This window comes from Acromyrmex echinatior, chromosome 1 (assembly GCF_024713525.1).
Source record: "Acromyrmex echinatior isolate Ae372 chromosome 1, ASM2471352v2, whole genome shotgun sequence".
Lineage (NCBI taxonomy): Eukaryota > Metazoa > Arthropoda > Insecta > Hymenoptera > Formicidae > Acromyrmex > Acromyrmex echinatior.
In genome coordinates this window covers 24,964,884-24,976,247 of record NC_141852.1, presented here as the reverse complement: position 1 = coordinate 24,976,247, position 11,364 = coordinate 24,964,884, and the positions used below count along the sequence as shown (strand labels likewise).

Genomic DNA, 11,364 nt, shown 5'->3' with positions numbered 1-11,364 from the left:
TTTCATACTAAAAAATGGTTTCATTGATTAATTTATTTCAGTATTTAAAAATTACTTAAAAACTTACTAATATATATATATATATGTATACAGATAAAAAACTAACGAAGGAAGCTTTGAACTATCCTTCATCGATTTCCATGAAACTTGGCGAGTATGTTGAGTGTTCCTAATATAATATTACCCATTTTACCGCAGATTAATACCCCATTTTGACTGCAGATAGCAAATTATTTTTAAGATGTTAAATGTTTCTTTATGTTTTTATTTTTCAATAATTATTTTTTTATATTTGAATAAGTAAAAATATTTCATATTGTTTTATTACTTATTATCACATATATGTCACGCAAATTCATTCTCTATACTTTTAATATTGCAAATGTTGGAAACATTAAATTTACAACATAAGAAAAATGCGATTTAACAGATTAATTTTTTGCCGTTACTTTATATAATGTCTTTACATATTGTGGGATAAAATTGTTCGTAACACAACTCAGATAGCACAATTGATCCATTTGAACTCGAAAAGAATTTATTTTCTTGACTTCTTTATTAATTAGCGTAATTTATTGGAAATGAACTTAAAAAGAATTCCATTTCGATAATTAACAAAGGACTCCATAAAAGTACTTCTTACAGAGTTAAATTGAAGTTAATTTACAGCACAACTTTGTCGCATGCTCTATAACTTTTTCTTACTTAAAAAAATTTCCGTACAAAAAAAAGATAAGCGTAAGATCTCGACAGACCAGATAGAATTTTCACAAATATCAGAGTTTTCCGCTAAACAAGTTGGGCGCCAGGCACGAGAGAGCCTCTCTTTTGTTAATTTTCGCCTATTTTAAATTAATTGCTCATAATTTCAATTTTCGATGACAACAGGGGTGGGTCGTTAAAAGTGAGAAAAGTATCGAGGGACGAGAGAGATATGTTGTAAGAATCACAGATAAATTTATAATAAATAACTGTATTTCATATGCCTTTCTATTGACGTCTGGTGCTTCGCTCTGTAGGCGTAGACTGAATTCGATAGGATCTACATCCGCAGATGACAACGATACTTCGATGCTAACACTGGATCAACAGCCGTACTCAATCTCATTAAATCTTTACTATTAGAATCACCTTCTAAGGTGATTATTGTACGACAATCAAATGCTAACAAAATCTGTCGATGACAGCAAAAGCCTGTATTCCTAGCAAGATACGTTATCCAAAAGGATAACTTCAATGCGAATCTGAACGATCACATGATACAGTTATAATAGTATTTTTTTTTCAACGACAAGGCTATCGGGCAAATGGCACGTGGCTTGTAATGTTACGGATTCTAACGACAGCTCTATTAAACCGGCCGCTTGCAATCACGCGAGTTTTTACGCGCGATCCATCCAACGCTACGAACCTGATCAACAGCTTTACAATTGGTGGTACAATTGGCGTTCGTCTCACCCAATTCTCGTTTTCTGTAGTCCTTATAGCCACAGCCTGGACGTTAGAACTTACTCCTGTAATTCTTTCGACAGGGGGGAAACGTACGTCCTCTTACAATGGTTTTAAGCTCAGCCACAGAATAAATGCCGATCGGGAGTTCCCCGCAGATTCACGCAGGCTGTTCGGCTCCCCTCTGATCGGGGTCATGCGCCGATTGGCCCTTGTTAACTACGCGTATCGTGGGTGTGTTCCCTTTTTACTGCAATCATCATAACGTTACAACAGTGCATTGCCACAGCCGTCAAAAATTACTGTGGTATTGCCAGTGCTACTGTAACGTCGTATTTCGAAATGACTTTGCAGTAGACTGGCAGTGTAAACAGATATAAATAAACGTACTAAATTATCAATAAATTTTGAATGAAAACAGCAGCGATAGTTCTTCTGAAGAAGATGATAATTATCATCAATTCAAACAGTTTGATCTTGTGTTAAAAATTAATTAAAAATGGACATAATAAATATTCAGATGTGGGATTTAAGAGTCATTTTCGGTAAAATGAATATAACTGCATCTTCTTCAGTTAAATATAGGCCCGTATTCAGAACGCGCTTTTATCGATAAAAACGCACTTTTATCTCCGAAATTCTATAATATACATGATATTAAGTATAATATGTTAGCGCGCTAACATCATTGTAAATACTATACGCGTTCTAAATACTATAATGTATATATTTTTTTTTATTTCTTGGATCGAATATTTCGACGCGTTGTGCTTCTTTAAGCAACGCTATATTGCACTGTAACTGCCTCACTTCGAATTCTTCGAAAGCCGCGGTAGTGGCAATATGGCTATCATTTATGATGTCATTGAGGGAACTAGAAGCTGCGCACTGCGTGGTAATAGCGGAACAATTTTTCAGTACGCCAGTACTGGCAGTGTATATCGATATATAGAAGTAACCTGTCTATCGACTTGATCGGATGTGTTATTGTGTCATTATTTTTGAAAAGTGTGACCAGCTTCAAACGCGCAATTGAGTTTACGCTATTCTTTTAGACTTTCGTGTTCTGCATATTGTTTTTTGTTATTCGCCGACATTTATTATAAGCGAAATTTTCGATTCTGTGTTAGAATCGGGGCCATTCTCACGAGAAGAAGAAGAAGAAGTATATCGGAACACACACCCCATATAAGTCCTCGCAGGCCGCGAATCCTTGCGCCTTAGAGCGCGTAATACAAATTTACATAGACTTTTGTATCTCCTAGGTTATTCGGGCTGCGTGTACAATTTAAATTTGTGACCGTGCTCGCGAGCAACGGCATGCTTTCATCGCGTGTTCTATAACTTTTTCTTACTTAAAGAAAAGATCCCGCATAAAATTATAGGATTTTGGCCCTCGACCATTAAATTGATTGAAATTTTAGTATATTATAGTAATATTGTTCCCAACATATTGGGGTAATATATATAAATATATATAAACATACATAAATATTCATAACATGTATAATCATATATGATATATATATATATATATATATATATATATATATATATATATATACATCTCTCTTATTCTTTTGTAAAATTATTTTTTAGTGTAATAGAAATAACAACAGTTGTAATTTACAAGAAGACTTAAAAAGATTTGTATCAAGTATCTGCTATATTACAGTGTTTCTGTGCATCGTCAAGTTTCCTCCAGTTAATATTATTTCGTGTATCTACAATAAAGAAAATCTTTTATCCTCTTACATATGCGTTAGTGAAGTTTGTTATATGTATATTAAAATACTAAATTATTTAATTCTTTACCTGTTTTATGATTAAACTGCTTAAAGTAAAAAATGTGAAGAACAAAATATGTTAACGCAGAAAATGCTGCAAATATTGAAAATATTCTTAGAGTCATTATACCTCCAAATTTTTTAAACAAGATACCACCTATCAAACTGCCAACCGAGAGTCCTGGTAACATTTTATAATACCAATAATAATAATATTAATAATAATTAGTGGCAAATCATATGTATATATACATATATTATTTTTATACATTATTTATATATTTAATTTCTCTAGAAAAATAATACCTGATGAATATATAATTAAGTACTGTAAGGAATCTTACCTAAACCTTCATTCACACCTTGAACCAGTCCTTGAACAGTACCTGAAGCACCAGTAGGTGTTATTACGTTTCCGTACGATATTACTGCTGTAAAACTGAGTGCATATGATGGTCCTTGCATGAAAAATTCTATAAAAAGAATCCACCATAGCGTTGGCGCTAAAGATATTAAGCCCAACCGAATTGCGTAACATATGAAACAAAATGTAAAGGTATAACCGTAGCCAAACTTCTTTAATATTTTGCCTAAAAAATAAAATGATTTCAATATTATATTTATTAAAGGAAAAACAATTGAAAATAATTTTTTAGTTTTGCAGTAAACATCGTGTATTTATGAAATTGTAATGTAAAAATAATTAATGTATGTTACCAGATAAAAAGAAGAATATTACTTCACCACTGAAAGCCTGTGCCGCTATAATCAAACCTTCTATCAATTTAATTCTGTCCGTATAACCAGTCGCAACAGAGAGATCTTCTACATGCCTAAAATTAAGCTACATATACAAGCGAAAATCTATTATCGCCGATCAAATAATATAAAAGTTTACCACAATAAAAAATTACGCATAATACTATTAAGGACACCGAAAAATCCAGAAAAACACAAAAATATAACGATAACTTTTGATTTCAAAAGTGTAAACACATTCTTCAATATGGCTGTCGACTGTGATTGAAATGGCAGCTGTAATAAAAATCTATGATGAGACATGAAGACATAAGAATAAAACTATTGATTGATTTTTTTATTTTAAATACATAAAATTACCTCCAGTTTTATACAACAAATAAAATCGATGCAAGTAAATATGATTATAAGAAGTATTGACGGTATATAATTTTTATAGACTTTGTCGTGCGAAAAAAAGTCTACCATATATCCAGATAAACATACAACAATACCATAACCCATTGCACCCCATAATCGCTGCTTACCGTATTTCAACCGTTTATCTTGTCCTGAGAAGGCAAATATTGTTAAAAATAGTATTATTCTATATAATATTATTACATAAAGAAATATTGCGAAAGTTTGATTTGTATGGTTAAATTTTGAGAATTATTTTTAAAAATTAGTTCTAAAAATATTTATAAAAGTCACGTACCTAATATGACAAAGCAAAATGCATCGCTTATACTGATGAAAACATAAAAACCAATTTCGCCAATACACATTAAAACAATGAAACTCCAAAAAGTTGCAGATCTGTACAGACATTGATCATCTTTGAAATTGTCACAGATAACGTTACAATTATAATTGTTCGTTAAATTTCCTTGACACAATGATATCTCATTTATATTTAATAAGCACGTAGTATCTGGTGAAATAATTGCTTTGTTTTGGTCTGCATGAAAAGACAATTGCGTGGAAAAATTTGTATTCTCACATACCCAATGACACATAATGTCTTTCATACCATTACACGATGCAATTGCTGATGCATGCTTTAATGAAGAATAAATTACGAATAAACACATTTTTTTTATTATAAAACACTAATAATTATAAAGATGATGTAATTGATTTCGTATTTCAGAACATTTAAGAAAATTTGAAAGTTACACATATTTACAATATATTTTAAATTTTATATATAATTTTATAAATCTTATCACACTTAGAAATTTTTGGATTACATAAAATAATATGAAAATAAATACTTAAGATAAAATTCAAATAATTCTTTATCAAATAGTGTCATCAAATTTTTATCAAAAAATTGCAGAATATAGATAAAAACTTACGTATTTCATATTGCAATGCGGTAAAGTTTTACAAGAAACATTTTGAAAGTGATGTTCGGATAAAATTGGACCCGGCAATAGTGGTAAAAAAAATATTGTAATGTAACAGATATTTGCTATGGCAAGCAATATTAGAAAGATCACTTTTCTCCAAGTTTGAAAATAATCCATGATGAAACCAAATATTGGTTTTGCTATTAGAATTAATACAGGCAAAATCGCGTTGACGCTACCAATAATTAACGGTGAAATACCAAGTTGCTTTCCGAAAATTGATAGAAATGGGAAAACAGGGGCCGCACCTAAAATAAAATGAATAATAATTAAATTTATTAATTTAATAGTGTAATTTTTAACTGATAAAAATTTATTTTTAATAACTTTTTATTGTAATGCGTATGTATTTGTTTAAACACATTAAAAACACATTAAAAAAAATTAAATGGCTGTGAACCAAAGTTAGATGTTTAAGGTATTTCTCCAGTTACAATCGCACTAGAAAATTAATCGCGAATACACAATCTACGAATATAACCGTCCGCGCGTGCTCTCTGAAGAGGGAAACTTGAGACAAATGTACACACTCACGAATAAATATCCTATCTGAGTGTACACTGAAGAAAGTTGAAATGTGACAACAGCATGTCCTTGTATCGCCGCTCGGCGTGCGAGAAGGATAATTTCATCAAATTACAAATTTAAATAATTACTGTAATTTAGAACGGCACCGCTAGGCCGCTTCGTTTTTTTAAAAATAAGATTCTTATAATATTTCTACATTACATATTTATTTTTAAAAAATGTGTAGAAGATTTTTGCCGCAAAATATTAAAACTTCGGCGAGGCTTGATATAGAAGTTTACGTGATAAAAGCTAAAACTTTAAAGATGAATATCTCCATTTTGGCATTGCTAGGATGTTTTTTTTTTAATTTTAACGTTTGACTCTAAATAATTCTTACTTATTACATGAATTTATTATAATATGTTAAATTAACACACATTTTATTCATTTATCTTACTATTTATATTTTAAAACATTTTATTCTTATCACTTGTTCACTCAAATTGTGTCATTGGCCAAAAATGTACAATATATCGCAATATTCACGATACAGTTTAAGGCTGAATATAGCGTAATATTTAGACGCAGCCAGAGTGATAACCATTAAAATGGAGTGTACAACAATCAAGCTACCGTTGCTGCTAGACGGTATGCTGAAGTTTACCCGCATAGACGTCATCCAGATGCGAAGATTATTAGAAGAGTAGATACTCGATTACGCGAACAGACAGCATAAACATCCAGATAATGGACGAAATATACGAATGATTTGTATAGAAGAAGAAATTATTCGAAGAATCGAAGAAGAACCGAGAAAAAGTACTCGATCGATATCAAATCAAATGAATGTATGACCCTCAAAGTCTACAGCGTTTTAAAAAATGAAGCATTCATACCATTTTTTATCGGTCCAACATCTTCGAGAAGGCGACGTTGAACATTGTTTAGAATTTTGTCGATTTCACAACAACAGGGATAATATTAGGTCATTTAAAAAGTATCCACGGTTTTTTGTTTAATTTTTGAATGAAAAAACCGCGGATACTTTTTAAATGATCCAATATATTCTGTACTCGAATTTTATTTTCCGACGAGTCTTTGTTTACACGAGAGGGATTGTTTAATACACATAATATGCAATACTGGGCAGAAGAAAATCCTTTCGTAATCAGAGAAAGGAGCTTCCAAGTTCGATAGAAATTAAATATTTGGGCCGGAATTACAGAAGATGAAATAATTGGACCATGTGTATTTCCAAACAGAATAAGAGAGATGACGATTATGCTGATTTTTTACGGGACATTTACCAGATCTTTTGGAAGATTTTCCATTGAATATTCGCCAAAATATTTGGTTTCAACACGATGGAGCACCACCTCACTATAGTAGGCGTATTAGACATTATCTGGACACAGATTTTCCAAATTCTTGGATTGGTAGAGGTGGATCTGTCGCATGGCCAGCAAGATCCTGATCTGAACTCTCTGGATTACTTTTTGTAAGATTATGTAAAAGAGTTTATTTACAAAAATTTTATAGAAACGTTGGAAGAATTAGAAGAACAATTCATTGTGTGATAGGAAGTATTACACCAGAAATGCTACAACTTACTCAACAAAGTCTCATTCACAGAGCCCATGCTTGAATACAAATGAGAGACTTGCACTTCGAGCACTTATTAAAAATGTATAAATTACATTTAATCTGCCCTTTTCAGGGCAACAACTACGCGCGCGCGTGTGAAAATATTTTAAAAAAGATGGTTACTTACTTCCCAGAAAGAAGAAATAGTGCATCTTTATAAGCAAATGTGTATAATTTATTTTCATGATTTGTAAAGACAAATAGATGTTCGACAAATTTTATATCTTATTACTTTGCAATCTTTCTTGCAGAAACGTATTAAATTTTAAATGGGCTGAATCCTATATTATTCTGTAATAATTAAATATGTAAAACACAAAATTGTTTACAAAAAACGTTATGCAATAGTATACTGCATTTATTCGGTTATATAAAACAAAATATATTCACACTTTATAATGGCATATACAAAAATACTAATTAGATATAAATAAATATATATACATTTGGTATGCGATCATTCACTGTTAATATTATATATAGCACTGTACAAAAACTCCGAATGAAAAAACTCACATACACATTACAAATTCCAAATAATTATGAACTATTATGTTAATATTTGTTAATATATGTTAATATATGTTAACATAATATGTTGTAGATTAATTATAGTAATCATAATGTTTTTTATTTGCATAAACAATGCATTTGTGAGTCTAATAAATTCGTAGTAGATATACATTTTATAATAACAATGTATAATATATTTAATTTTTAAATAAAGTTTGTCACAGTTTTATATAATGTAAATTAAGTAAAAAAATAAGTTAATAAATATACAACATATTATATATACCTACATAATTATAAGCCTATTATCGTAAGCTTAAGTCATCTCTTACTAGCGAATAAAATGCTTACTCATTTGCATTATCTCGTTGAGCAAAGATAATGAAAGAAGATAATAAAAAATAGATAATAGAAAATAAATGCTGGAGCTCTGTCGTATAAACCCATTGTCAATGGGCGAACTACATATGTAATTACGATTTATCAATGCTCTGTTATGTAATTGTGGATAAAGATTAGGAGTCGATAAATAATTAATTTAACATTTATCGAGAATAAATAAAGTTTCTTGAGATAAAACAGGAAATTTATTCGTCGTCAATCAACTCAAGAGAACAATTGAGAAATTGAATCGAAACTGCACCAAATATCGCTAGAACAGTGTTCAGCTGCAACAGGAGCTGTCCGTACTGGATGTAATGCTTGCATTACTGCAAGAGGCCAACGTTTTGAACAGTATTTATATTAAGCAAGTAAATAAATACAACGTGAATAAATAATGAGAAAGTACAGTATGAAAACTACATTTTGTTTTTTTTCACGATTTTCTCCAAAACGAAGCAAAAACGAACATATTTCTACAGGACTTTTTTTCTTAGTTCATCAATCCCCTCGTTACACGCTCCCGAACATTTAAATTTCAGACATCCTGTATATCATATTTTTCTCGGGTTAATACAAACTAATAATTGCTTATTGTAAATTGTAACACAATTTGAAATATCTAAAATATTCATGAACTGTGTATGTGCGCAACGAAATAGAGAAAAAATTGTGCAATAAAATCTAGATATTCATCTAGATTTAAAAATAACCCTTACCCTAAAAGTGAAGGTCACTGATTCCTGTTCGTGCAAGTTCCTCGCAAGCTCAATGAATTTGATGCTTGTTATCTTACTTATTACTTATAAAAAAAGTTTATGGGGGAAATCTGTGAACGACGGGGCGACCCCGTCGTCAATCTGCTTGTGATTGACGTGCAGTTCAAGTTGATGTGAGACACTAGTGACCGCCGTAAATATACAAAGGATACTTTTTGTAAAAAATAAAAATTGTGTCAAAATCATTATAAGTATTCTCTTTTCACTCTAAACTAATATCTGAATGTTTGTTTTCATTAAAAAAATTTTTTTCTAAAAGAATTATTAATTTTTTAGACAAAATACATAGAGCTGAAGAGGCGAGTCACGCCTTTCTTTACATATTTATTTAAATATGTAGTTACATTTTATATATTTTTTTATATATTTTTTTTTATTAAAAAATACATTACTTTATAATAAAATTAAAAAATGCATATTTTAACTCGATCTTATCTATATGTTTCTTATTGAAAATTACTCATATTCATGTGCTCAAATAATTTGACTTTTTGTAGAATTCAAAGTTCTAATATTTTTTTTTTTTTCAAAACTTTATATCTAAACTACAAAACCTGGAGTCATTTTTTTTATATTCATTCGTTATGAAAAGTTATATAATTTTTTAAATCAAATATCATTTTTTCTCAATTTATGAGTCTTTCAATAATTATAAATTAAACTATATTTTATTATTTTCCAAAATGAAGTTTCAATATTTATTCTAGAAAGTTGAAAGTATGGTGAATTTTTAGAGATTTTTTTATCCATTCTGGTATAATGGATTTTTTATCCATTCTGGAATAGGTGAAAAAGCAAACGGATTTTAATGACTCTCGTTTGTATGGATAAAGTACCAAATTGTATTATATAATAAGGGTAAAAAAATGTAACAAATGTAACAAATAGATTATTTTACACATTTTGTAATATGCGTTAATATTTCGACAGTTAAATGATCAGTGCGCAACCTTGGGGTTTGTATTTGACATGGTCGGATGAGCGGACAGACAGCGTGCCATGTTTACGCATATTATATAATATTATAGTTACCACGCAGTCATTCCCTTAGCGAGGCTCAGGCAAGTAGCCGTCGCGTGCCACTCTTCTTCCCATTACTTTTTGAAATCTTATCGCGAAAAATGCCAAATATAATACGAAATGTTATACTTTATGAATACTTAGTATATGATTACTATAATTTGCACGTTTATATACAATTTTAATTATTTATAAAAGGATCGAGATGGTAATCCTGTATCGCGGAGCAGATATTCCGTACGGTTCATTTAGAATTAAAATGCGATGTAAACTAGAATTTTTATTACTTCGCGATAATTATGAACGATAATTACTTTTGTTTAAAATTTTTCTCTCGCTTGGATATAACTCGATTATACTTCAAATAGTATCACACGAGTCATAAAGAAGCAACGTTAATAAATACTCTCATGCAGATAACGCAATTCATGCGATTTCTATTTTCACACAATTCATATAATTTGCATAATTAATTAATTTTTCGTTTCCGCATCTTTCGTGATATGATAAAAAATTGAATGTAAATTATAACTATTTATATATAATAAAAGAAATATTTCTCTTTTTATTAATCTAACTCATTCCATTGATTCTAATCATATCTTACAAATAAGAAATTCAATCCTTTATCCGCTCTAAATTTTTTCCGAATTATAGATAATAGTATATTACATTTTTTAGATGATATCTTCCCTCTCACAAGTACGACTTTGAGGTGGTGAGAGGACTCAGTATCCGGAAGATATATATAAAATGGGAACAGTTTTTCTCAAAAATCTAAAAATTTTTGAATCTGTCTGAACAATATATCTAGATAAATTTTTAGATATTTGAGTAAAATCGTTCTCTTTGTGTAAAAATCCAACGATGGGAAAGCTAACTTTGTCGCCGATTTGAATAAAAGTGAACGAACCGCAGTCGGTTCGTCGCGTCGCACGTTTCGGGAGTGCCGTTGAAGTTATTGGACTAATAGACTTTTCACAAAATCCATTCGATGAAATTTTAATTATAATAGATTATAATTAGTTCGATTATGGTGTATTATTTGTGAGTGTCTTGTGCGAGAGGATATATCCATCCAATTCTGTGAAGAGGAGGAGGTCTGAAAGAGGCATCGGATACTGACGG

General features: G+C 30.3%; 1 protein-coding gene across 2 annotated transcripts; it reads right to left on the bottom strand.

Annotated features, from left to right (window-relative positions):
• Positions 1 to 3,010: 3,010 nt before the first annotated feature.
• Positions 3,011 to 9,410, bottom strand: LOC105144223 (major facilitator superfamily domain-containing protein 6). Of its 2 annotated transcripts, XM_087409587.1 has the most exons (10): positions 7,988 to 9,410; positions 7,671 to 7,834; positions 5,336 to 5,637; positions 4,693 to 5,035; positions 4,356 to 4,546; positions 4,135 to 4,271; positions 3,954 to 4,069; positions 3,581 to 3,826; positions 3,265 to 3,417; positions 3,011 to 3,173 (listed from the first exon to the last, which is right to left on the bottom strand). In XM_087409587.1, exons 2-10 carry the CDS (start codon positions 7,726 to 7,728, stop codon positions 3,103 to 3,105), a joined length of 1,617 nt encoding a protein of 538 aa, XP_087265713.1. In that variant the 5' UTR covers positions 7,729 to 7,834; positions 7,988 to 9,410; the 3' UTR covers positions 3,011 to 3,102. The 2 variants fall into 2 exon arrangements, with proteins under 2 accessions (XP_087265713.1, XP_087265706.1); XM_087409580.1 differs by having other exon boundaries at positions 7,671 to 9,410.
• Positions 9,411 to 11,364: the final 1,954 nt, after the last annotated feature.

Bases quoted from the DNA above. Each gene is read 5' to 3' on its own strand.
- LOC105144223 (XM_087409580.1), bottom strand. From the start codon at position 7,728: ATGAAAATAAATTATACACATTTGCTTATAAAGATGCACTATTTCTTC. The intron at 5,638-7,670 runs GTAAGTAACCAT...ATTTTATTTTAG, and splicing joins CTATTTCTTCTTTCTGGGAA to GTGCGGCCCCTGTTTTCCCA. The intron at 4,272-4,355 runs GTAATTTTATGT...TTTTTATTACAG, and splicing joins TTTGTTGTATAAAACTGGAG to CTGCCATTTCAATCACAGTC.